Source organism: Suncus etruscus, chromosome 14 (genome assembly GCF_024139225.1).
Source record: "Suncus etruscus isolate mSunEtr1 chromosome 14, mSunEtr1.pri.cur, whole genome shotgun sequence".
Classification (NCBI taxonomy): Eukaryota; Metazoa; Chordata; class Mammalia; order Eulipotyphla; family Soricidae; genus Suncus; species Suncus etruscus.
Window position 1 is genome coordinate 73,473,443 of NC_064861.1, and position 27,620 is coordinate 73,501,062.

At 46.2% G+C, this 27,620-nt stretch overlaps 2 protein-coding genes across 2 annotated transcripts in view; one reads left to right on the forward strand and one right to left on the reverse strand.

Moving 5' to 3' along the window:
- The window catches only part of HSD17B2 (hydroxysteroid 17-beta dehydrogenase 2), a 49,328-nt gene extending 26,447 nt beyond the window's left edge, over nucleotides 1-22,881 (forward strand). Inside the window, exons 2-5 of the mRNA XM_049787441.1 lie at nucleotides 1,241-1,453; nucleotides 5,705-5,890; nucleotides 17,679-17,816; nucleotides 22,520-22,881. Of these exons, the coding sequence (XP_049643398.1) occupies nucleotides 1,241-1,453; nucleotides 5,705-5,890; nucleotides 17,679-17,816; nucleotides 22,520-22,881 (899 nt within the window). The remainder of the gene's footprint in view (nucleotides 1-1,240; nucleotides 1,454-5,704; nucleotides 5,891-17,678; nucleotides 17,817-22,519) is intronic.
- The window catches only part of GCSH (glycine cleavage system protein H), a 729,662-nt gene that overhangs the window by 507,858 nt on the left and 194,184 nt on the right, over nucleotides 1-27,620 (reverse strand). The gene's annotated exons all lie outside the window — the stretch shown is intronic.

A 27,620-nucleotide genomic window follows, 5' to 3' on the forward strand; every position in this document is an offset into this window, starting at 1 on the left:
CGGGTGTGACCCAAAAACCAAAAAAAAAAAAAAAAAAAAAAAATTACTTCTGGCTGGGCCAGAATATTAACACAGCGGTAGGGTATTTGCCTTGCACGTGGCTGACCCAGGACGGACCTGAGTTCAATCCCAGGTGTCCCATATGGTCCCCTGAGCCAGGAGCAATTTCTGAGCTCATAGCCAGGAGTATCACTGAGCATCACTCAGTGTGGCCCCCCCCAAAAAACAAAAATAAAAAAATTACTTCTGGCAGACTCAGGTAACCCTCTGAGATGTTCAGGATTAAACCTAGGTTGACTGCATGCAATGTAAATGCCCTCCCGTCAGTGTTATTACTTCAGCCTGTTTGTTTTGTTTTTGGGCCACACCTGGCATCACTCAGGGGTTATTCCTGGCTCTGGGCTTCTTTCTTTCTTTCTTTCTTTCTTTCTTTCTTTCTTTCTTTCTTTCTTTCTTTCTTTCTTTCTTTCTTTCTTTCTTTCTTTCTTTCTTTCTTTCTTTCTTCCTTCCTTCCTTCCTTCCTTCCTTCCTTCCTTCCTTCCTTCCTTCCTTCCTTCCTTCCTTCCTTCCTTCCTTCCTTCCTTCCTTCCTTCCTTCCTTCCTTCCTTCCTTCCTTCCTTCCTTCCTTCCTTCCTTCCTTCCTTCCTTCCTTCCTTCCTTCCTTCCTTCCTTCCTTCCTTCCTTCCTTCCTTCCTTCCTTCCTTCCTTCCTTCCTTCCTTCCTTCCTTCCTTCCTTCCTTCCTTCTTTCTTTCTTTCTTCTTTCTTTCTTTTCTTTCTTTCTTTCGCTTTTGGCCACACCTGGTTCTATGCTCAGCATCAAACCTGGGTAGGCTGTGTACAAGGCAAATGCCCTCAATGCCCTCCCCACTGTGCTACTGTGCTATTGCTCTGGCTGTTTTTGCTTTCTTTCTTTCTTTTTTTTTTTTTAAACTATGGGGCCATTCTTGACAGGAAATACTCCTGCTCAGAGTATACAAACCAAGTAACCCTAAGTAGTGTTGGGAGGATCCTGCCTATGTTTCCCTCCCCACTCTTTTGGCCCTTGGCTTCTTCAGGGCCTTTTGCCTTCCAATCATGTCTCTACCTCAAATTCTCCCTATCCTCCACCTCCTTTAGATTGAGAAAGAGTCACCAGCCTGCTCTGTCCTCCCACACTACAGGAAAACAGATACCTGGCAGACGGTCATTTTGTCTTGTGCACTCCTCGAGGTGACTCCTGTTGCTCTGGTCTCTCTGCAGGTGGTGATACTGGCATTGGCCATGCTCTGTGCAAGTACTTGGACCAGCTGGGTTTCGAGGTGTTCGCTGGGGTCCTGGACGAAAGAGGGTCAGGGGCAGAGGAGCTACGGAGGACGTGCTCATCCCGCCTCTGTGTGCTGCAGCTTGACATCACCATCCCGGAGCAGATCAGGGATGCTTACAGCAAAGTTGTGTCCAAAGTGCAGAACAGGGGTATGCTGGTTTTTGCCACCTCCCCTTCACTTCCCTTACATACTCCTATCAGGTTCCTCCAGCTATTACCACCACTGCTATCTACACACCGCCCCTGACAGGGTCCCCACTTTGTACTGGGACACTTGCACATAAGACCTGATATGAGCTACCTTCCTCATCCCTGCCTCAGTTATTTATTTTTCCATTCTTTTTTTCACATTGAGACCATTCCTGACATGCTTAGGAGCTACTCCCGATTCAGAGTAGACAAATTGAGGGGCCCTAAGTTGTACTGGGGGAGGGCGTCAACACAAGTTGGCCATGTACAAGGCCAAGTGCCTTCCCCTTGTACTGTTGCCCCACTACTTTCTGCCTGGTTAGCCCCTCCAAACAGCTGGGTGTGATCCCCTCTCCAAGATGAAACGAAGCAAATGAGGAAGTGGTGGGTTCTGGGAGCTTGTCTTTATGTCCACAGCCTGCTGCAGGGAAGAGGCCAGTTTACCTTCTGTCTGTTCGCTCAGTATCTCTCTACACCCAGCAGGAAAGCCAGGCAGAGGAAGCACTCAGCTTAACTAGTCAGGAAGGGTATTTGCTAACAAGTCTTTTGGGGCCAGCTCAGGAAACCAGGAAGCCTCAGTCCCTGTAAGAGGCCCAGCAACTGTGTGGGGTGCCTAACTTCATTTTAGACATTAGCCCCAGCACAACATTAATTATTCATGATTACTTGGTCAATCTTGTTAAGTCCTAGAGTTAAAACGAGCTTATTATTGAAGTCAGCTCTGAATTCCATGGTGTGAGCTGACAAGTTATCCCCCTGGTTGAGTTTTACATCTCTCCGTCTTCTTTTTGAAATAATTGTGGTTTCATAGGCAGTTGCAGGAGCTGGAGAGATAGCACAGTGGGCAGAGCTGCTTTCCTTGCATGTAGCTGGCCCAAGTTCGATCCCCAGCATCTTGCTAGATCCCCTGAGCCCACCAGCAATGATTCTTCCATTTTTTTTTTTTTTGGTTTTTCGGGCCACACCCGTTTGATGCTCAGGGGTTACTCCTGGCTAAGCACTCAGAAATTGCCCCTGGCTTGGGGGGACCATATGGGACGCCAGGGGATCGAACTGTGGTCCTTCTTTGGCTACCGCTTGCAAGGCAGACACCTTATCTCTAGCGCCACCTTGCCAGCCCTAGGAATGATTCTTGAGTGCAGAGCCAGGACTCAGCTCTGAGCATTGCTGGGTGTGGCCCAAAGCCAAGCCATACCAATAAACAAAACAAAACAATGAAGTATTTGCAAAGAAGTTGGATCTTTCCCAGTGCCCCCATTGTTCATATCTTGCACAACCATATCAAAACTATGCAGCTGCATTGGGACAGCTTCACTATGTGTGTGTGTGAGAGTGAGAGAGAGAGAGAGAGAGAGAGAGAGAGAGAGAGAGAGAGAGAGAGAGAGAGAGAGAGAGAGAGAGAGGGAGGGAGGGAGGGAGGGAGGGAGTGAGAGATTCTATAACATGTGCCACAGGGTAAAATCAAGATGTGGCACTGCTCCATCACCTGCAGGCCCTGATGGTGCCCACAATCTCCTGCCTTCCCCCTGGCACTTGCCTATGCATCGTTTACCTTGTATTTTGTTCCAGAGGTTTTGCAGAGCTGCTGCTCATTTTCTATAGCATAGGAGCTAAGGATGTTATTGGTTTTCTTCTTCTTCTTCTTCTTCTTCTTCTTCTTCTTCTTATTATTATTATTATTATTATTATTATTATTATTATTATTATAAGTTGTGGGACCCACACCCAGCTGTGCTCAGGACTCACTTTTAACTGCACTCAGGGGTCACTCCTGGAGGTGTTCAGGGGGGACCATACAGAGTACAGGTTCACTGCATTCAAGGCAAGCCTGACCCACTTGTCCCAACTCTCTGGCTCCTAAGGATGGTTTTTATGTAGTTTAAAGAAATCAGAATAATTTTTAATTTCTTTTTAATTTTTTTTTTTTAGAATTCTTTTTAAATAGCACCCCACTTGTGCTGGAGAAGATGCCCTTTTATGGGATTCTTGGAACTGTGTTGTGGGTCCTAGAGACAGCGCAAAGCTTTGCGGCCACCACTGCTACTCCATGTGGTGCTCAGGGGACTTCTCAGTGCTGGGGGGTCAACACGGGGCCTTGTACCTGCTGGTCATGCATTTTCTCCTCAGCTTCTAGAAGAAGAATTTTCTGAGGGGCCTGAGTCCAGACTTCTCATTTAAGGAGTCCAATTTTGGGGCAGGAATGATAGTCCAACAGGGAGGGTGTTTGTCTTGCACATGGCCAATCTGGGTTCAATTTCCGGCATCCCATATGGTTCCCTGAACCTGCCAGGAGTGGTTTCTAAGCGACAAGCCAGGAGTAACCCCAGAGCACTGTTGTGTATTGCACCCCCCCAAAAAAAAAAAAGAAGAAAAAGTTAAACTTTGATCTTTTGCACTATAGACTCTGGTCCCTTGAACAGGAACAGGAGTGACCTGCCAAACAAAATGAAATAAAAATAAATAGTATATTTTCCTGCCATACCAAAAGTGTGTGGGATTCAAAAGTGGCTGCTGAAGACAAGATTCCAAGCTAGCTACTTGCATTCATTGCATGGAAGCTTCTGGCTGCACTTGCAAGGCAGTGTCAGGACAAATGAAGTGGACCCAGAGTGACCCATGAGCCTCTGACCTTCTTAGAAAAAACATGGATTGGAAGAGTGCTTGCCTTGCACTCTACTGACCTGGGTTCGGTCCCTAGCATCTCAGATTCCCTGAGCACCACAGGAGTAATTTTTGAGTGCCAGCATGAGCCCTGAGCATCTCCTAAAACCCAAAATACGTAAAAATAAATGATTTAAAAAAATGTTTAAAGCTAGAAAAATAGCTCAGTGGACTTCTGTTTTAGGGTCTCTCAAGTTGATCGTGAAAGAATGATCACAGGCAGATCTTTAATGGAAACACTTGTTCTGTCTACACCTTCTTTAGAATACTAGGGTGCGTTTATGCAGCAGCAGCAGCAGCAGCTTCCCTTGATCTGATCATGGGACAAAAGACATGCCTGTTTGGCACCTGTGTAAATGCCGATCCTCACTCAAATCAGGTGTGCAAGACCTGAATATCCACAATCCCACTGGCACCTGTTGCTGGATGTCAGTTGGACTTGACACACCCCTTGAATATCCCACTATTGAACCTGGACATGTCCCTTGAACATACTCCCCTTTCATGCCCAGTATAAAAGGGAAAACTTGGACCTTTGGGGGTGGGGCAGGATAGTGACCAGAGCAGTGCCTGCAGGCTTTTCGAGGCCCAGAGATAAAGCATGGGAGAGATACTGCCTGCTTTGTAGCTATCTATCTCTTTCTTTCCTGAACCTGGGCCTCCCCCAGCCACCACTGGATGGTGAATTTTTCTCTCTCCCTCTCTCTGAAACCCCCAGGGGGTGGCAGCAGCAGGTCTCAGACTCCAGGAAAAATAAAAAAGATTCTTGGTTTTTCTCCCCCCAACCCCCTCTCAGTCACAGGCAGACTGTCGCTATAAATTGGAGATCCTGGGTTGGCTCTGGTCCCACCCAACAACTAGGCCCTGTAGGCCCCTGCGAGCCTTATAGCCTGTAGCCCTGGCAGCCTTGGGTCCTTACAGCTGAGCAGCAGGCAGACTTGCAAGTAACCTGCCAAGTAACTCTACAGCTTACCGCAGTAACTGCACTGCAACAAAAATTCTACAAAATTCTACACGCACCTTCTTTGTAGGGCCAATCCCATCAGTTCTTTTGTTCTTGTATTTCCCTCTTCTGTTGTGTCTCCCCCTCCCCAGATAGAGAAAAGATTTAGCCTCTATGGAGGAAGGACTCTAGGCCAAAGAAGGTATCTCCTCCCTGACAAAAGAGACAGTGCAGGGGTGGGGAGCACTAACTTTATAGTCCATCCATGACATTGCATATGTTCCCCTGAGGACTGCCGAGCATGATTCGCGAGTATGGAGTCAAGAGTAATTTCTGAGCATGCCAGGAATGAGTCAGGAGTGAGTAATCTCAGAGTTCTCCCATCCCCTCTAAAGAGAAACTGTCTCCCCACCCTCCAAACTAACAGCTTAATCTTTCAAAACTGACTTTGCATGACCTCCAAGGTGGCGGAAGAGGGGGTGGCAGAAGAGTTTTGTAGGTTGGCTCAGACCCTAAACTTCATAGGGGTGCTTTAAGTCCAGGACACAAGGGCCCAACACCTCTCCCTCTCCACCTGGTGCTCAGAGTGGCTCCTTCCCCTCCTCAGGTCTGTGGGCCCTGGTCAACAATGCAGGGATCATTGGTTTTCCCGCCGATGGTGAGCTCATTCCCATGACCGAATATAAGCGCTGCATGGCCGTGAACTTCTTTGGGGCAGTGGAAGTCACCAAGGCATTTCTGCCGCTTCTCAGGAAATCCAAGGGCAGGCTGGTGAACATCAGCAGCATGGCAGGTAAGTGCCCCCCAAACCCCCAACCCAGCCTGCTTTGAGCTCAGGTGGCAGATGAGTGCCCCTAGCCCACCTCGCCATGAGGTCAGTGGTGAGCTGGAACTCGTCGAATTCTTTGAGCACCAAGGCAGGCAGGACATGCTCTTGCAGAGCTGGATGAAAACTAGTCAAATTTCATGTTTGCTGTTGATCTCCTTCCTATAATCAAACCTTTGTTCCCTTTGAAATTCAGTCATGTATGAACTCTCAGCAACCGCCTAACTCCTCTATTCATTGAGGGCATTTATGGTTCTCGTAGCTTCTCAATGGCCTCCCACACCCAGATACTCCTGCTTGGGTCAGAAAATCCAATCTACATGGACATTAGCTTCTGGGGCCACCTAGGCTCAACCTAGCCTGCAAGCTTCTGCTGAGAGAAGAGGACACACGTCTTCCCTCTGTCAGAATGCACCGTGGGCTAGAGATTTCTGTGACCTCAGCCCTTCGCAGTTTCAGGCAGCTAGGTCAGGGCATGGCCACCCATCATACATTTCTTTCTGCTTGAAGGAGAGACAGCATCTTTGCTTAAGGACTTAACGATCCCATTTTCTATACTAATGCCCATGCATCAGTGAGCACTTCCTTTCTTCTGGAACAGATATTGTCATCTGAGCTGCCTCTGAGCCTTACTCAGTGTACATCCCAGGAACATCCTGGGATCGTCTTTGGGGACACTGTGTGAATGAGCAACTCTGAGGGTGGCCTCTGAGCTCTAGGATCCAGCTTCCAAATTAAGAAACACATTCTTCACAAATCAGTGGACCTTGATTAGGTTTTTTCTTTTTTCACTCTATCCTTTCTCTTTCCTTCATTCTCCATCCCTCCTTCCTTCTTCCTTCCCTCTTTCTCTTTCCTTCTGTTTCTCCCTCATCTTCTTTCCTTCTTTCTTTCCTTCTTTCTTTTCTTCCTTCCTTCTTTCTTTCCTTCCTTCCTTCTTTCTTTCCTTCCTTCCTTCCTTCTTCCTTCCTTCCTTCCTTCCTTCCTTCCTTCCTTCCTTCCTTCCTTCCTTCCTTCCTTCCTTCCTTCCTTCCTTCCTTCCTTCCTTCCTTCCTTCCTTCCTTCCTTCCTTCCTTTCTTTCTTTCTTTCTTTCTTTCTTTCTTTCTTTCTTTCTTTCTTTCTTTCTTTCTTTCTTTCTTTCTTTCTTTCTTTCTCTCTCTTCCTTCCTTCCTTCCTTCCTTCCTTCCTTCCTTCCTTCCTTCCTTCTTTCTTTCTTTCTTTCTTTCTTTCTTTCTTTCTTTCTTTCTTTCTTTCTTTCTTTCTTTCTTTCTTTCTTTCTTTCTTTCTTTCTCTCTTTCTTTGTTTCTTTGTTTCTTTCTTTGTTTCTTTGTTTTCTTTCTTTGTTTCTTTCTTTCTTTCTTTCCTCCTTCCTTCCTTCCTTCCTTCCTTCCTTCTTTCTTTCTTTCTTTCTTTCTTTCTTTCTTTCTTTCTTTCTTTCTTTCTTTCTTTCTTTCTTTCTTTCTTTCTTTCTTTCTTTCTTTCTTTCTTTCTTTCTTTCTTTCTTTCTTTCTTTCTTTCTTTCTTTCTTTCTTTCTTTCTTTCCGTCTTCCCTTCTTCCTTTCCTTCCTTCCTTCCTTCCTTCCTTCCTTCCTTCCTTCCTTCCTTCCTTCCTTCCTTCCTTCCTTCCTTCCTTCCTTCCTTCCTTCCTTCCTTCCCTTTGTCTTTCTTTTTCTCTTCTCCCTTTTTTATTTTTTTTCAATGTCAAACAATAGTTCCAGAATAATGTAGAAGGATTCTTTATGATTACCAGATGATTATTATTGGTAATCAATATCCTTTTTTTTTTTCTGGTTTTAACTCAGTAACTGTTAATTGAATGTGTGACTGTAGAGTTTTTGTTCTATGGCAGAGAAAGGAAGGAAAGAGGGAAGAAAGGAAGGGGAAAGGAAGGGGAAAGGAAGGAAAAGAGAGAGGGAGAAAGGGAAGGAAGAAAGAAAAAAGAAGGGAGAGAGGGAAGGAAGGAAGAAAGGAAGGAAGGAAGGGAGGAAGAAAAGAGGAAGAAAAAGAGGGAGGAAGGGAGGGAAGAAGGATGAAAGGAAAAAGAAAAGGAAGAAGGGAGAAAGGAAGGAGGAAAGGAAAAAAGGAAGGAAAAATGAAGAAAGGAGGAAGGGAGGGAGAAAAGAAGGAAGGAAGGGAGGAAAGAAGGAAAAAGGAAGGAAGAAAGGAAGGGGGAGAAAAGCAAAAAGTCGAGAATGGTCAAGAGCAGTGAATATTTTAAAACCATGAAATGTTTTTAGTTTCTTTCTCTCTTGCAAACATCCTTAGAAAAGGTGTCTATAATATTTCACTTTTAGCTTTGTCAAAGTAAACTTAGCCTTCACATTTCTGTCCTCTGGTGCTTCTGGAAAAGTCTCACATCTTCATTTAACAAATATTTACTAAAATAACTGACCATGACCTTGTCCTTGATAAACTGACAAGGAAATTTTCTTCTGTTTTTTTTTTTCTCAATTATGAGTTATACATAATTTCACAAGACGTTTACTCAATTCACCCGCTCTTTAGCCATGAGAGAAAAGATCACCATGAAGAGCTTTACTCTTGCTTTTTTTTTCTTCTTCTGGTTTTTGGGTCACACCCGGCAGCACTCAAGGGTTATTCCTGGCTCTACACTCAGAAATCGCTCCTTGCAGGCTCAGGGGACCATATGGGATGCCAGGATTCAAATCACCGTCCTTCTGAAAGCAAGGCAAACACCCTACCTTCATGCTATCTCTCCGGCCTTCACTCTTGCTTTCTTATGCTCACCTGCCTCATTGGCTCTGTTTTCTTGCTGCTGCATTATAACTTCACAAAAGTACTTTGGGTGGTTTCCAAGCTCTGCAAACCAACTTGTTTTGGGAGCTGCTCTGAACATAGATTTTGAGGTGCTAACCAGAGTGGTAACTGAGTGGGGTGGGAGAAGGGTGAGGAAGGCACAAGAAATACACTCCAGGCTTTGGTGGTGGATAGAAGAAGGAATGGAAAGAATGAGCTTGGCTGTAAAGCCTTTGCCTGACCTGCAATGAGAACAGGAATGAAGCATGTGAGTGACATCATACCTGTCCTCCACCCCAGCCTGCCCTTCCTCAGCAGTAAAGCCTATGAGTGATGCCCCATACTTGAGTTCCTACCCCAAGTCTGCCCTGACCTATACTCAAAGTTTATGAAAGTAGGAGAGGAGAGTTTCAAGGCCTGGTTGGGGCCAAACTTTCAGGGCTATATCATTGCTGGAGAAGCCATATCCCCCACATTGGGAAGCTTCCCTTTCTCTTTCTCCATTCCCAGTAATTTCCACTCATACATTTCTCTGTTTATTATACTTTTAGTACATACTGGATGTGGGTCTGGAGCATAGAGTATGGACCTTCATGATTATTCAAGTGAAACCTTTTCTGTTCAAGCAAATTGTCTTTTTCTTGCTTGTTTATATTCTTGTGTTTGAGCCACAGCTGGCAGTGCTCAGGGGTTACTCTTGGCTCTGCACTGAGAAATCACTCCTGGCAGGCTTTGGGGGATCCTCTGGGATGCCTGGGATTGAACCTGGGTTGTCTGCAAATGCCTTTCCTGCTGTGTTATCACTCTGGCCCCACATGCGAGTTGTCTTAAGCCTGGTCTCTAGTTCTTTCTCTGCCTGAAAAGGATTTCAGAGGTGCAGCTAATCCGTGGAATTTGATATGAGGCAGTAGGAATTTAAATGGAATCAATTGTTCTGTTTCACAATTGGTATGAGACAACAGGAAGCACTGTTTTCCCTACAGGGAAGACCAGCCTGTGCCTAGTAGGTGTTTCACAGCATATGTGCTTTCAACAACTAAGTGGATAACAACTGCATTTGTGGCCTTCTGCAGTGCCAAGGAACCTTCCTACAGTATCCAGGCACCCTGTGGGACTGGGGCCACCAAATCACCTTCCACGAAGCATCAGTATAGAATTCAATATGTTTTAAATTTAAAGTGCCTGACAGAGAAGGAAGGAAATGCAGACCCTTGAGGTGAAGGAAATGCTCAACTGAGGTAGTCATAATGTTGACCTCCATGCTGACTATGCTAAAATTACCTTCCACCAAAATGACAGATTGAGGTTACTCCAGTTCTACAAATTAGAGGTACTTGGTGAAATCGGTGGCTCCCAGCCTTGGCTTCCCTTGAAGTTGCCAGGCCATCATTTTTCTTGCTGAGCTGGCAGCCTTAAGGGAATTATTACTTGGCAAATCATTCAGCCTATTCCTCAGGCACCTGCAATGCAAGCAAAGAGCCCTAGACTGAGAGCTGCTTCCTCCATGCAGTGAGTAGATGGGTGAGGAGACTGGGAGACAGGGTGAGAGGAAGACAGACCCTCTCTGCAGCATGGTGGTGGGTCTGATTTTCCTAAAGCCATGTAATTATGACTTTGTAGAGTGCAAAAACTTCTTCCTTTGCTAGAGAGCCCCCCCACACCCCTGGAATCTCCCAGTCTCAGAGAGAGGAAAACCAACCTCAGGTTTGCTCTCCCTTCCATGTACCTTTCACTTTTCCAGTATGATGGTTAAGAATTTACTAGGCAAGGAACTGGAGAGTGATAGTACAATGGGAAGGATGCTTGCCTTTTACACAGCCAACCCAGGTTCGATCCCTGGCATCCCATAGGGTCCCCTGAGTTCACCAGGAGTAATTTTTGAGTGCAGAGCCAGGAGTAAGTAAGTCTTGAGCATTGTGGGGTGTGGGGACTCCCCCCCCCAAACAAACCAAAAGAATTTACTAGGTCAGGTAAGTAGAGGGATAGACATAGATTCTGGGGCTGGAGAGAGAGTACAGTGATTAAGGTTCTAAGATGTACCCCAGCAAGGCTGGGAAATAGCTCAAGTGGTTAGGCATGAGTGAGTTCTAAGATTCATCCCTAGTACTGCATTACATACTGTGCCTCTCTCAGCCAGCGCCCTTGGGACCCTCAGAACTGGTGAGTCCAAGCACTGAATCATCCAGCCCTGTTGGCTGAGCATTGCCAGCAGTAGTGATTCCCAGATCCCTTGAACCCTGATGGGGCAAAAACAAACAAACAAACAAACAGAAAAGGCCACATCAAATTTGTTTGTTTTGCCTCATTCAGGACTTAATCCTGGCTCTGCATTCAAGGATCACTCCTGGAAGTCTTGGGGACCCACATGAGATACCAGGATTAAGCCTAAATCCACATACAATGCAAATTGCCTGCCTTACTATTGCTCCAACCCTTGGATAATCCAATTTATAGGGATTATCTAAAATGGGCAAAGCCATGGAGACAGAAATTGTATGTGTGGCTATCACAGCTGGGGAGAGGCCATTAGAGATGACAGCTTAGTGGGCCGGATGCTCAGGTTGAGGGCCACAAAAATGTAACGGAACTAGCCGTGTTTCCATAACACTGACTCTCCAAGTGCTCTGACTTGGACACATTAAAGCAATGTAGTGGCTCATATTTTGGGCAGATGGAGACACCAGCTGCGCACCAGGCCACCAAGGTCTGTCTGGGCAGCTGTAGGGAGGTTCTTGAGGATTTACATTTGGGCAGGTTATCAGCCCCTCAGGCTCCCCACCACACTGACAGGCTTTGTGGGTGCACTGCACCCCCACAGACTCGTTCATCTTCCAAGGAAACAATCAGAGGTGATTAGTCTCCAAGACCTGCCAACCACACCTAATGGAGATTAGCCAGCTTGTTTGTCCTGGGGCCATACGGTGGTGTGTGTTGGAGTGTTCAAGAAAACAGTGACCTTTGTCACTTGAGCTCATTTCAGTTGACTTTGGAGGAGGCCAAAAGCAGTTGTGAGCTCTTGTTGCCTTTTCCTGAGGCAAGATACTGCGAGTTCCAACTTGGGGAAAGGGCTAGTTTCTGAGAAGGACACTGTGGGCCAGGGGGCCCTGGGAACTTCTGGATACAGCCTGCAGGTTCAGAGGTGCAGAGTTTTCACTCTGTGAACACGGTGTTCACTTGCGAAATCATTTCTCCTCTTGATTTTGTTTCTGTAGTGCCCACTGAATTATCTGCCTGACCTGGGAACTTCTTTCCCCAGCTAACCAGGCAAATTCCAGTAAGCTCAAGAACTATGATTACAGGACAGCCACTCTTGGGGCAAGGGAACCAGCTACACTGGGAACTGACTCACACTACAGTCGGTCTGAATCTGTCCCTCTGGGGGCCCCCAGGCCTCTGTGTACTTTATTTTTGGCCTAGACGATTCTGCTCCTCCTCAATAACACTGTTCATATGGTGTCACCTGCAGACTTTTGTTGCATTATTGTGTTCAGGACCCACTGTCAGAGAGTTTTCATTGCATCTGTCAATAGTAGGGATGGACATACACACACACACACACACACACACACACACACACACATTTATAATGGCCACATCAGTGGGGCTGAGGGCCAGGGTATATAGAGGAATGAAATTCAGTGTTTTACATAACCTGGGCATAAACTGTACCACTGTGAACATCTGTGCTAATATATTTTAAAATATTATATATTTAATATATTATAATATTATATGAATTTGGAATTCATATTAAAATTCCTCAGGCAATTCCCTATTGAGTTATGCATCACTAGTTTGAGTTAAAAAGTGAGATCGAAGGGCTGGAGAGATGGCATGTAGGTAGACATTTGCCTTGCCTGCAGAAGGTTGGTGGTTCGAATCCCGGCAGCTCATATGGTCCCCCGAGTCTGCCAGGAACGATTTCTGAGCGTAGAGCCAGGAGTAACCCCTGAGCACTGCGGGGTGTGACCCAAAACCAAAAAAAAAAAAAAAAAAAAAAAAGTGAGATCGAGACACAAGCTCAGTGTGTCCACTCATCTGTTTGTACGTTCAAGCTCCTCTGACCTCACTCCTTTTCGGCTAGATTGTTGCTGAGTCTATACATTTCCAAGCAATTTTCTCCTTAGGCTGATGTCAGCTTACAGTGTAGTTACTGAGGTCATATCCTTACCAGCTCCCCAGGGCCCCAATAATTCAACCCTCACTTTTGGGAGCCAAGTTTTCCCTGCTGAAATAAAAACAGACTTACGAAAATTCTGGCAACTTTTTGCTTTGTTGCTTTTGGCTATAGGATGTGGAGTGGGAGCGTACAGGGGATGCTCCCAGATACTCTGGAGACTCTGATGCCCCCTTCTGGTGATATTTGGCTCACCAGGCCATGGGGGGGGGGGTCCATGCAAGGGCTTGAGGATGACTGGCTACTTGAGCCCTGCAGTGTCAAGGGATTCTCCAGGCCACCCCATTTTAGTTCATGGAGCCTTCAAGGTTGCATCTGGTGGTGCCTTGAATGACTATGTGGTGCCAGGGATTAACTCAGGGTAAACAGAATGCAAGGCAGGTGCCTTAGTCCCTCTACTATCACTCCTACCCCTACAAAAGGATTTTAACTTGAGTATCTAAAAAGTTGAGAATCTAACTGGGCACATAGAAGTGCTTGTGATTGGGGCCAGAGTGGTGGCACGAGCCACAAGTCTTCTGTCTTGAGCATGCTAGCTTAGGACGGACTTGGTTCAATCCCTGGCGTCCCATATGATCTGTCAAGCCAGGAGCGATTTCTGAGCACATAACCAGGAGTACCCCTGAGTGTCACCAGGTGTGGTCTCAAAACCAAAAATAAATAAATAAATAAATAAATAAATAAATAAATAAATAAATAAATAAAAAAGAAGTGCTTGTGACCAGGCCCAGAGATTGTCCTGAAGCACTTGTGTCATTAATCCCAGGACAGTTGCTCTTAGGTCACCAGCATGAGTCTTCTCACCACCAGATAGCAAGGCTCTGAGACTGGACCCCACAGCCTGCTTTATAGGTCAAAAATGGTCTAATGGGGTTTGTAGGAAACTTACCTTTAGACTGAGGAAAGAAATCTGTTCACTTCATTCTGTGAAACATGTTTCTACAGTTAATCAACTATTATTATTCTTTAAAGAAAGTTTTACAGTTAATTCTGTACGCTACTCCTTATTTTTAGGGGAGAACAATAAAAATAGGTAAAGGGATTAAAATATCATATTGGAAAGATGTGAAAGAATTGAGATATTTGAAATAGGTCTTAAAAAATAATGTAGGGGCAAGAGCGGTGGAACAGGGTGTAAAGTGTCTGCCTTGAGCACACTAACCTTGCGCAGTTCAATCCCTCGGCGTCCCATATGGTCCCCCAAGCCAGGGGTGATTTTTTTTTTTTTTTTTTTTTGGTTTTTGGGCCACACCTGGCGGTGCTCAGGGGTTACTCCTGGTTGTCTGCTCAAAAATAGTTCCTGGCAGGCACTGGGGACCATATGGGACACCGGGATTCGAACCAACCACCTTTGGTCCTGGATCGGCTGCTTGCAAGGCAAACGCCGCTGTGCTATCTCTCCGGACCTGCCAGGGGCGATTTTTGAGTGTACAGGCAGGAGTAACCCCTGAGCATCACTGAGTGTACCCCCCCCAAAACCCCAAAAAACAAAACTAATGTAGCTGATAAAATAAACTTTAATTTTTGTGAAAAATAAAAAGGGTACTAGTGAAGGGGTGTGTGTACTTTTTATGACTGAAACCTAACTACATATTTGTAACCATGGTGCTTAAATAAAGATATTATTATTTTTAAAAAATAATAAAAAATATGGGGCCGGAGAGATAGCACAGCTGCGTTTGCCTTGCAAGCAGCCGATCCAAGACCAAAGGTTGTTGGTTCGAATCCCGGTGCCCCAAATAGTCCCCCGTGCCTGCCAGGAGCTATTTCTGAGCAGATAGCCAGGAGTAACCCCTGAGCAACGCTGGGTGTGGCCCAAAAACAAAAATAAATAAATAAAAATAAAAATTAAAGACGTTTGATGGGGCAGAAGCAATAGCACAGTGGGAAGAGCATTTGTCTTGTATATTGCTGGCCCAGCTTTGATCCGAGGTATCCCATAGGGTCCCTCAGTACTATAATTCTTTGTTTTTTGTTTTCACTTTTGGGCCACACCTGGCAGCGCTCAGGGCTTCCTCGTGGCCCTGTACTCAGAAATTGCTGCTGACAGGCTTAGGGGAGGATCATATGGGATGTTAGGGATCGAACCCAGGTCCATCCTGGGTTAGCCATGTGCAAGGCAAATGCCCTACAGCTGTACTAACACTCTAGCCCCATCGCTATAATTTTTGAGTGCAGAGCCTCAATAATAACCTCTGAACACCACTGGGTGTGGCTTAAAACCAAAACAAACAAGCAAAAAAAAAAAAAAAAAAAAAAAAAAAAAGGCCTGATGTCAGCTAGTTCCCAAGATCCAACAGAACATGAAAGACAGTTGCAGCTTAAATGTTCCATCTTGACCATGTTTCTGGTCAGGAATGTTTGATAAGGTGACTTTGACCCTTAGTAATATTTGTATTATCTAGCACGTGGCCCAGCAGCACAGAAGCACATTTTTAGGGCTCTGTGCCCCGAGCCCTTGGCCAAGGACCTATACTTGGTACCCAAAAGACTCTCCCAGGGCCAGTTCTGTTGTTAAGTGTAGCACTATCTATTTCCTATCCCCGCCAGCTCCCAAATAAAATTCTCATCACGAAAGACTTCCTTGGCTTGGTTTTAAAGGCAGATTCTGATTCAGGAGTTCACAAAGAAAGCAAGTTTTGTGGTCGAGTCTGAAGTTCTTGCCTCTAATAAACAAAGCATAGAATCTTGGAGGCTGTGAAGATATTTTTATTGCTAAAGACTTGAGTTTAAGGAAACCTCAGGGCTCTCTTAGGGGGAGAGAGTTTACTTATGATGGGGCTATTTCAATACATTCATTTATTCTTTTTTTTTTTTTTTTTTTTGGCCACAACTCGTGGTGCTCAAGGATTACTCCTGGCTCTTTGCTCAGAAATCAATCACTCCTGGCAGGCTCTGGGGACCATATGGGATACCAAGAATAGAACCTGGGTTCATTTCAGATCTGCTGCATGCAAGACAAACACTCTATCGCTCCGGCCCCACATTCATTTATCCTAAAATAATTCATATTATTCATTACTTTCAGAGCCCTAGGATGCATGAACTAGACTCTTCTTTATTTATGAATCTGAAGACAGAGCCCATAAACACAGACTGAGTGGGGTTTTTTTTTTTTTTTTTGTCCTTTTAATTGGTTTTTCTCACCAGGCTTGGGAGTGAGTAACTGGCTCCACACCCCAGCTCTTGGCAAACCTGCCTTCTAGCTGGCCAAACTATGTGTAAAAACCACAAAGGGAGAATGACTTACATAGCAAACTGGACTGCAATTGTGATCAAATTGCTTAAACTTCTTTGGCCTTTCTCACCAGCTTTAAACAAATCAATATATATCAGAGTCGGGAGACATATACAGTGGGTAAGGCACTTATTTTGCATATATCCTACCTGGGTTGGATCCCTGGCTCCCTATATGGTTCCCCGAGCAGGCGCGATCCATTTGCAACAGAACCAAGACTATAAAGCTTGAGCACTGTTGGTGTGGTCCCTAAACTAAAAACACATGAAATAGTTTAAAGATTTGATTTGAAATTTGAGAAGCTAAAATGGACACAATCAAAATCAGTTTGTGGGTTTATCTGAGGGAAGGCAGGGAGGGGAATTCAATGTTTGGATGCCGGAATTTGTATGAAAATTGCAGAGGTAAAGCCTCAGGAATCTTCATAAGACAAGCCAAACCTCAGCCAAACATGTTTCTGGGATTACAGCGGGGCTTAAACTAGAATTTTTTTGCTTACCTCCTGGTCGAAACATGTTCTAAGCTGGGATCATAATGCTGACCATCCCTCACTTCCACACCCCTTTCTGCCTCCTCAATTGTCTCCTCTAATTTCATTTTTCTGTGCTTACTCTCTACATGTAACAGCAAGCCTGTCTTCGTGGAGCTTCAGTGTTCCTCTGTAAGGATGGATGTCAGTGGTCAGGGATAAGCAATAACCTTCCTCCTTCCACTCTGTGTCAGGGCTCTGGGTCCATGAAGGTGCGTGTCCTGGCTGTTTCCATTTCCAGGGGTCAGTTGTACAATAAATTGGTCAATTTTTGAATGAAGGTGCAAGGTTCTAATGTGAAAATGAGTAAGGGTGGGGTTTTCACAAACCAGCCAGCAGTACGCAGGACACCAACTGTTTCCTATAATTTACTTTCATTCTAGGAGCATCATATAAGGGTCCAGCCTTTCAGAGGGTCACCCTTAATTCCTCTCTCCTTCTCACATCCACTTCAGGAGCTGGTTGCAAACCAGGCTTCTGAGTGGGTAGCAATGCCTCAGAGAGACTCTTTTGATCCCTTCGTCCTTTAGTTAATTCGCTGGTCAGGTCAGAGAATCCAGAGAACAAACTCACTGAGTTAACAGCAGGTAGAAACAGAAGTAACCGGGGACCACAGAGATGGACTTACCCAAAGGGGGTCTGGAAAGAGGAGGGGTAGCATCTATGTCCTCTCCAGGATAACCTCTCCCTTGCATCTGCATGCTCCCTAACTCAGAAGCTCTCTATTCTCCCTGACCCAGCAGCTCTTCATGCTCTCTATCCTAGGAATTCTGGGTCCCCAGTCCTTTGGGTATACTGGGGAGGTGATTTTTTATAGGCAGGATAGAGTTAAGCTCTGCTATTGGTCAATCCTTCCCTTCTCTCGGAGATCAAATGGTGGTGGCTGAAAAGTTCTAGCACTGTAATCCTGGGATTGACTTTCCTGGCAGACAGCTTCCTTGTCTGTGTTTGCCTTTGTTACCACTGATACCTGTTCCTGGTATGCAGTAGGCACTGCTGGACGAAAAATGGCAAAAATGTTCACCCTGCTTTTGTTCTCCTCTGTTCCTCTAGGTGGGGTCCCAATGGAGAGGCTGGCAGCCTATGCCTCATCCAAGGCAGCTCTGACCATGTTCTCAGCAGTCATGAGACAAGAACTTTCCATGTGGGGCGTCAAAGTTTCTATCGTTCAACCTGGAGGCTTCAAAACGAGTAGGTGCCTGAGCCTGAGCCTTGTTCTGACAGCATGAAATGGAACCCCACAATGAGCCCCAAAAAAGAGGGGAGTATGGGGGATGCATGAGAATATGGGGGAGCCAGTACACCCTGCTTTAGCGTGGCAGCCTTCCGCTGATTCCTTCCAGGAGGACTTGGTTTGTGTGGCTGTGCACTCTGCTGACATCCCTGCTTTACAGACTCACAAGACCCACTTCCCTCCATTCTGTTCCCCGTAAGCTCATGAGCAGACTACTATGGGGGGCCCAGACTTCAGTCTAGACATATTTAATTGACGATTTAAGTACAGATGTAGCAGAGCATATTTTATAAGAGCACGTCTCATAGACAGAAGAATTGCTAAAGAGCAACTGCTAGTCTGAATGTTCACCCAGAGCCACAGCATACAGCTGAAAAGCATGACTGGACTGTAATGGTGCTGGTTGCTGGTATGCCAGAGATCTGTCCAGAAGGTGTGCAGCTGGGGGAAGGGCTATTCTTGGAGTGGGGGCAACTGGACTACTATAGAGGGAAGAAGTTTCCAGAGGGGTGGCCACCAGAAGAAAAGAATAGAGGAAAACCGATGTGTGTGCGGGGTGGGGAAGGAGGCAAAGAAGTGACAGGGATTCATCAATTTATCACTTCTTTGACAGAGCCAAGCCTCCAAATGTCAGAGATAAAGGATTTCAGGTTTGGTTTGGTTTGTTTTGGGGCCACACCCTGCTGTGCTCAAGGGTTCCTACTGGTTCTGCACTCAGGCATCATCCTGGAGAGTTTAAGAGATCCTCTGGGGTGCCCATGGGCAGCCACTTGCAAGCAAGTGCCCTCCCCACTGTACTATCTCTCTGGCTCTAGGGTTTGAGTTTTAAGCTCAGTATGAAGATGAGAGTGAAGAGACTCCATCCAAGCAAACGGCCAACATGCAACTGTCAGGCACCAGCACTGGCAGAAGGCCTAGAGAGTCTGAAGCAGATGCTCTCAAGGGGGAGGCTGAGGTTTGACCCCGGCACCTCCAGGAGGGACCCCTGAGCATTCAATTGAAAGCAGCCCCTGAGTACTGCAGGGTGTTTTCCTCAAACAAGATAGAAATGGCAGGGTTGAAAGGGCTCACCTCAAATGTTAGAGCTAATATTAGGTGGGATTATTCTTTTCATTCTTTCCACATTCTTTTTTTTTTTGTTTTTGTTTTTTTGGGCCACACCCGGCGGTGCTCAGGGGTTACTCCTGGCTGTCTGCTCAGAAATAGCTCCTGGCAGGCACAGGGGACCATATGGGACACTGGGATTTGAACCAACCACCTTAGGTTCTGGATCGGCTGCTTGCAAGGCAAACGCTGCTGTGCTATCTCTCCAGGCCCCTCTTTCCACATTCTTTCCTCATGTGGATCTAATTTTTTTTTTTACAACTGAGAAATGCATAGTTAAATGTTAAACTTATCTGCACTCAGCATCCAGAGCAACCACAGAAATGAACATGGCCAGCACCCCAAAAACCTGTTATGACCCTGCTAAATTATAGCTTCTCACCTCCTCCATTTTGTCCCCACCATTTATTGGCCTTCCTTGTCCTGTTCTTTTCATACATGCAACACCCCCTTCCCAAATAGTAACTGACTTTATTGGCTGTTAAATATTGGATAGAGTCAACACATATGCTTCCTTTTAGTCTGACAGCCTCACTCAACATTCTCCTGTTACTCAACATTCTCATTGTTATAATTCCTCTGTGCTGTGCATAGTTGCACATTTCATTCATTTTTATTGCCCTAGATTAGTCTGGGACTGCATCACAATTTTCTCACTGTTGACAGGGTTTCTGGGTCCTTTCCAGTTTGGCACCATTCTGATTCTTCTGGCCATAACCTAACACAGTGTAGGTGAATTCTTATACTCTCACTCAAGAGTGGATCACAAAGTGTCCTTGCTTTTAGCTTCATTAGGTAAGACTGATCTGTTTTTTCCAATATTATTCCAGTGTATTCCCCCATCTTTTCCATGCCTTAACCCATACCTTGAGGGTACGTTTAATTGGTATTATTAGCCAGGCAAAGACAGAAAACTGGGTAAAAGCTATATTGTCTTAATGGGGTGTTTGGCACACCCTGATTGAGAGGGGTATTTGAAACCAGATCCCTAGGTTCACAATCCAGTTCCCCTTTTCTCTGCCAGACTGTACCCTCTGTTTCAAGTTCCAAGCTAGTATTTAACGAGCTCTCTAAAGGCAAAGGGCTAGTTTGCAAAGGTTAAAGACTTGGGAGGGGATAAAAAAATGAATCTCCAGGGGCTGGAGAGATAGCATGGAGGTAAGGCGTTTGCCTTTCATACAGAAGGTCATCGGTTTGAATCCGGCATCCCATATGGTCTCCCAAGCCTTCCAGGAGCGATTTCTGAGCATGAAGCCAGGAGTAATCCCTGAGGGCTGCCGGGTGTGACCCAAAAAAACAAAACAAACAGAAAAAAAAAAAAAGAATCTCCAGAGATGCAAAGAGCTTCTGAAAACATTCAAAGAGATATACCAGATGTCCCTGTGTGCACGGCAATAAAAAAAAAAAACCCAGGAACATTGCATGCTTAGCAGATTTTCATTTTTTTTATTGGTGGATGGGACGGATTGGGTCACACCTGGTAGTTCTCAGAGGTTCCTGAAAGTGCTTAGGGACCTTGTTCTGCCTGGGATAGAGTCACGGTTGGCTTCCTGCAAGGCAAGCATCTTAAACCCCTATGATAGATAAACAGGTAGGTAGACAGAAAGATAGACAGACAGATAGGTATCTATGTATGTATATATGTATGTAGGTAGGTAGGTAGATAGGTAGGCAGTAAGGCAGATAGGTAGGTAGGTAGATAAGGGGTTTATGCAATACCTTTCCAGCCCTGCTGAGCAGAGTCTAAGCTCTCTACAGACAATGCCATTCTGTTTCCATCTATGAAATAGGCACCATGATAGTCCCATCTTGTATGGAAAAAAAAGTGAGGCTTTTTTTTTTACAGAACTTGGGAGCCTTAGAATTTTTAGAGATGGGACAGATGGGATGTGGACTAAAGTTAAGAATTTTTGTTTGCAGAACCAAAGCAGAAAAAGGTGTGTGTGTGTGTGTGTGTGTGTGTGTGTGTGTGTGTGTGTGTTGTATGTGTGTTGTGTGTATGTGTGTGATTTATAGTTTTGGGAACTCAGTATAAGGTACCACAGGAGTAGTTAGAAATTCCATGCAGTGTTTATAAGAAGAAACGGAAAAGGACCCCCCCCCCCCCAAGCTCAGGGAAAGCAGAGAGTGGGGGAGAGGGTACTAAAGTGTCAGTAGTTTGCAAACAGGGTAACATGACCCAGCAACCTCCAGAGTAACGGTCATTTCTTCAAGGACAATGTTGAGTTTGGTGCAGAGCAATGAGCACTGGGACCCTGCCCATGTTTCCTTGTGTATAATTTATTTCACCAGATTCCATTTTTTAGCCAGCTAGTCACCCCATCTGCAGCCCTGATATCCAGGCTCACCTAACCTGGAGCCAGCCAGGGCCCTCCCAGAGCAATCAAGCACTTTGCAAGAGGGAGGGAGTGAGGTTGGCTACCTCCTTTCTGGAAAGAATCTGGCAGGAGTTATTAAAATTCAAAGTACACATGTCTCTTCACCCACAGGGCAGCCACACTTTGGGGACTGTGGCCTGCAGACAAAAGATGAGGGGGACACACAAAAGGGACCAGCCAGTATAGCAGCTGGACCCAGGGGACTCAGAGACATTTGGAAAGTAAACTGACCCAGTTTAGAGAGGACTGTCCCATGGTGAATTCTGCTGCTCTGGCTTTAATCTACAGTAACTGCCCCATGGCAAATGAAAATAAGAAAAAGGACTGCAGCAATAATATGGCAGGAAAGGCAATAGCCTTAACTGTGGCCTATCAGGACTCAGTTCCCGGCATTCCATATAGTCCCCTGAGCCTGCCTGGAGTGATCTCTGAGTCCAGAGTCAGGAATAAGCTCTGAGCATGGCTGCTGGGTATGGCACCAAGTCAAACCAAACCAAATAAACAAAAAGAAGCAGCTGCCAGGACCCAGGCTCCAGCTCAGACTGGATGGTGCTGTCATTGAGATTTACTAAGACTTGAATTAGAAAAGATCAGTGCATGTGTGTAAGTGTGTGTGTGTGTGTGTGTGTGTGTGTGTGTGTGTGTGTGTGTGTGTGAAGGGCAGAGTGGTAGGGCATTTGCCTTGCAAACGGCCGAACCGGGACCAACCCAGATTTGATCCCTAGCATCCCAAATGGTCCCCCTAACCCTGCCAGGAGCAGTTTCTGAGCGCAGAGTGAGGAGTAACCCATGAACACCGCTGGGTATGACTCCCCCCTCCAAAATACAATAAACCATGTGGAAAAAAAAGTAAAAGCCAATAGGGCGAAAGAAATAATACAGTGGGAAGGGAAGGGGCTCACTTTGCATGTGGTCAACCCAGGTTTAATTTCCAGCATCTCATGGATACCTCCACTAGGAGTGACCCCCGAGTGCAGAGCCAGGAGTAATCCCTGAGCACCAGAGGCTGTGGCCACCTCAAAACAAAACATCACACCAATACCATCAGGCAGTACCTCCTTTCAAAGAGGGTTTGGGATCCATGTCTTTTACCCTCAGAAGGAATGCCACAGGGTCTTCTCTCGAATCCTTGTGGGGACTCAGAAAGTCTTTAAAGCCACTTTCTTTTGTCGGTCCAGATATCTCGGGCACCAGTGACATGTGGGACAAGCTGGAGAGAAACATCCTGGAGCACGTATCCCCCGAGGTGCAGGAGGACTACGGCCCTGAGTACATCGGGAAGCTGCGCAACTACTTGCGCTTCATCCAACTGCGAAGCAGCCCTGACTTCTCCCCGGTCCTCCTGGACGTGCAGCACGCCATCTTGGCCCAGGCGCCCGCTGCCTTCTACTCGCCAGGCAGAGGGTCTTTTCTGTTCCTCTGCTTTGCCTCCGTGAGCCCCACAGGTCTCTTTGATTATTGTATCAAAAAATTGTCCCGGTCTATCAAGATCACGCCCAAGGCACTGCTTGCGCCCAGCTGGAAGAACAGCGCCATGTAGACGTGGAAACTAGTCCTGAAAGGAGAGTCCTGCCCCACCTGGGTATCCAGAACAGCTGTTCCGGTTCTGAGTCTATGTGGATTATTCCCAGCCCTGGGAGGAATCAGACACCCTCAAACTCAGAGGAAACTTTTATGTTTCTTTTTAAGCCGCCGCCTGGAAGCATGAGAATGGTGGGAGACTGATCCAGATTTGGGGCTGTCCCTGCAGACAACTTTTGCTGCAGAGAAATGTCGACGGGAGGGCCACCACTGAAAGACAGAGTATTGATGCTCCCTGGAACACTCCCCCCACCACGTCTTTATTGGATGCCTGGTTGGCAGATCACCTTAGACAGATGACCTGAGACTTGATCTTAACATGGGTTCTCCGTGTGTATGGAATTAAAGTTGTTCTTTGCTCTTACTACTGGGTGATGCGACTTTGAGTGTTGGGCCACAGAACCCAGAGGGTTAAGGGACCACCAGTTTCCCCCTCTGCCCCTCCACTCCCTTCAGTGGTTTCCAACCTTTTCTTTCCTGGAAAAAAAATCTGAATGGCGGAGGATATTTCTGTCCCTGGGACATTTCAGTTCTGCTCTCCTCTAGTTTTCATCGGAGCACTTAAGTAGGTATATCCTCACCCTCTAGAGGGTGTGGAGGGGCAGAGGGGGAAACTGGTGGTCCCTTAACCCTCTGGGTTCTTTTGCCTGCTGTTTGACACACTGGGAAGTAACCTTTCTGATTCTTAATTCCCTTCTAGTGTGTCAAACAGCAGGCAAAAGGCAGAAACTGGCTTGAAAACCTAGCTTGCACTCCACCATTTTTTGCCAAGAGGGGAGGAAGAGAAAGAGATGAAGAGGGTTCAACAGCAGAGAGGGTGCTTGCCTTACATGAGGCTAATCTGGGTTTGATCCCTGGCATCCCATATAGTCCCCCCAAAAGTAGTGGGGAAATGGGAAGGAACTCAGTCAAAAGGACTCTTGGTGGCTGGGCGCTGGTCTTTGCTGATGACTACTACATCCAAAGAACTGGTTTCACTATGGGTGACAAACCTTCTCAAGGTGTATCTCCTCTCTTTTCCACTTCCAGGAGCCCTGGAGGTAATAGCTTGAACTCTTTCTGCTCAAGCAAGTCCCCAGAGGTCTTGGCAGACCCTGGGCATGTGGTCAGCTGGTTTGGTGTCCAACCCTAAACCTCCCTCTGAGCATTCAGGACAGGAAAACCAACAGCTTTATTACTTATAGAACACCAGCTAGAGGCAAAAGGTCTGTCATTGACATATGTGACTTGGACCCTTAAGATGGAAGCAGAAGGAGATAGTACCAGAAGGGCATAAAAAGAGCAGAAAAATGACCAATTTTCCAGGAGTCAAAGGAAGTCCTGGTACCTAGCTTACTGAAAACTTCTCTTTGTCCATTGTTCTTTCTAATGTGCAGGTGCTTCATCCATTTCTCCACCTCCTGGAGAGTGGCCATAAGGACAAAGCTCCATAATTTCCCTCCCTAAGAAAACGATCAACTGCAACTTAGTGAACTAGTTATGAAATATTAAGAGGATCCATTTTTAACAGCTGGTCATTTGGCTGCTCGTGGTTGCAATCATTGCTTCAGGGCAGAATTGCAAGGAAAAGAATAAAACATTGAAGTTGAAAAGTTGATTTTTCTCAATCGACCCTTTTCTGAGGATGACTTTTCTAGGTCAAAGCTCCCATCCAAAGATTCCAATGTTGCTGAGCCAGCAGTTTGTATAACCCGCAATTCAGAGTTTGGAGGCAACCAAGAATGGCCTGTTTCAACTAAGCCTCTTTCTCAGGGGAAGTGCTGCTTACAGCTCATTGGAAAAGTGGGTTCCCAGGAATTTAACTCTGTACTGACTGACCCCAAACCGTTGCTTTAAACAACACATATCTATATATTGCCCCTCCCCCCAGCTCCAGAGGTAAGAATTAGGAAGTGGGTGCATAAAGGCTAAAATAAAAATCAAAATTTTTTTTGTTTTCCTGCAATACTTGTGTCTAGAGTTCCTTGGATCTATCTAGCTTCTAAAGGCCCCATGAAAGAGCCATAGCCATAGCCATGGTACAGCAGAGAGGGTGCTTGCTTTGCATGAGGCCGATCTGGTTTTGATCCCCAGCATCTCATATGGCCCTCCATTGTCAGTGAGTGCAGAACCAGGAGTAAGCCTTGAGAATCACTGGGTATGGCCCCAAAATTTGGGGGAAAAATCCCTAAACTAAAGACCCCTCTGAATCTCTCTGTTGTGGCTGCCCCACCACTACCTTCTTCCATTGTCCCCTCCATCGATTCCTATGACCTTCCTGTGTTCCCTCAAAGACACATGACCCCTGTGATGACACTGTGCCTGCCCATACCCTCTAGGATCATCTCCTCCTCTCTAGAGCCTTCACAGAGGTACTCACCATGCACATAAACAGTCTTGGAACCGTGTCTCTACCCAGCAACATAGCTCCTGGGTGGGGATTCAGAAGAACCTGTTTCATACCTCTTAGGAATTTGAGAAGTATAGGTGGTGTGGCTGGGTCTCAGAAGCAGGGGGTACAGCTGGAGACCCTGGGTGTGTGTGCTGGGGGAGAGTCCAGCTGCTGGAGTCTATGCAGCATGGGAGGAAGGCACAGGGAGTCAGTCCCAAGGCCTAGATGCTTCACATTATCAGTGGGCATTGGTGGGGGTCTCTGCAGCATAGATATCCTGATAGCTTCTTAGGGCCTCCTCAGGGCTGCCAGGGGGATGGACAGGAAAGGGAGAGACAGAGAGACAGAGACAGAGATATAGAGACAGGGAGAGAAAGAGAGACACAGAGAGAGCAGAGAGATGAGGGCACTTGACTTGGGCACAGCCAAGCTTAATTTAGACCCTGAACTGCATATGGTTCCCTCAGAATCAGAGTTGGCCCTGAGAACAGAGTCAGAAGTAAGTTCTGCACACCCTGAGTACAGCTGGGTGTGGCCCCAAACCAAAATTCTAGTTTTGGGGGCCTTGTACCATGATTTTTCAGGAGACAAAAGAGACAAACAGGTTAGAGCGGTGGTGCAAGCAGTAGGGTGCCTAGGAGAGACCGTGGTTCGATCCCCCGGCGTCTCATATGGTCCCCCAAGCCAGGTGCAATTTCTGAGTGCATAGCCAGGAGTAATCCCTGAGCGTCACCGGGTGTGGCCCCCAAACCAAAAACCAAACCAAACCAAACCAAACAAACAACAACAACAACAAATCCACCAAAAACAAAAGAATCAAACATGTGCCAAAACATTGCGCCTGCCCAAGGCTGCAAGGCCAGCCATGCCCCTGGGTTACAGGAGACCAGGAAAAGTTGGTGGCAGAGGGAAGCACCATGTTCCTAGTTTCTGGTTTCTCAGGGGATGGGGTGGGAGAACAGGGGAACGGGACATTCAGTGATAGGCTAACAGAGTTTCTTGTCTGCCCAGGGCTGTTTGGCTCCTGGGCAGGATGCCAATTGGGTCCATAGCATCTCCTGCAGGTTACAGAGAAAATCCTAACCCTCAGCATTTCTGCCTTTTCTCTGTGACATTAACAGGCCTCACTACAGACTCTGGGTCAGGAAAAGCCACTCATTGGTTTCTCTCACTGTAGGGAACCAATAGGCTGACAAAACACTTTACTGTAAGATTGGAATGGACCATTGCATTACACTAACCTCATGATTCTAGTAACAAGTCAAGCTCGGAAAAGTGATGCACATAGTACTGATGACTGGGTGAGGCTGCCTTGTCCTGTGAAAGTCCTTGATTTGGCTCAAACACTACTCGGGAAATTGTGGAAGTGGGTAGTGAGGGGGCTTCAGGCCCTGGGATCCCTGCTCTGAAGTGGCTCTAAATATAAAATAAAATAAAATAAAATATAAAATAAAATAAAATAAAATAAAATAGCACAGGGAAGCCAGCAACTACATTTCCACCAGGACTTCAGCTTTGGGGTTGGCTAAGGCAGAATTAAGAGGGTGACCTCTGAGTCTCAGCACAATTCCACATCGAGCAGTCAAGGGCATGCAGAGGCTGAACGAAGTTGCAGTGTATGATGTTGTGTGGTATGGTGTGTGTTTGTGTGTGTGTGTGTGTGTTTGTGTGTGCGAAGTCACTTTCTCTTCCCCTCTGCTCTTCTCCCCTGCCTTTCTCAGACCCTGGTGGAAGTCCTTACTCATTTGCTTACTGGTGGGAATTGCTTACTCATTTGCTTACAGAAATCCTTTTGGGACTATTTTAAGGAGGTGAATTTGGAGAAGTCTTCTCCCCCAGCTGCTGTCGGCGCAGGCAGGCAGCCAGTGATGAGAGCCCACGGAGGGATCCATCAACGGTACCCAGGGCAGGAGCTTGCTAATGGGCGGAAGAAGATGATGTTCTTTTCCACTGCAAACAGAAGCTCTTCTGGCCCTCCAAGGACACAGAGCAATAGAAATGGAATCAAGGAAGGGCCAGAGTGATATAGAACAGCAGGCAGGGTTCCTGCCTTGCATGCAATCAACCTGAGTTCAATGCCCAGTATCCCATCTGGTCATCTGAGTCCTCACAGGAGATATTCCTGAATGCAGAGTTAAGAGTAAGACCTAAGCACCACTGGCTGTGGCTCCAAAACAAAACAAAACAAAACAAGACAAAACAAACAAACAAAGAAATTGAATCATGGGCAGAGAAAAATGGTGCAAATCAGTGAAGTGAAGATCTGAGGAACCTTCAGAAAACCTTGATAAAGCAACAGCCAAGGTTTCCATTGTTTAATTGCCAAG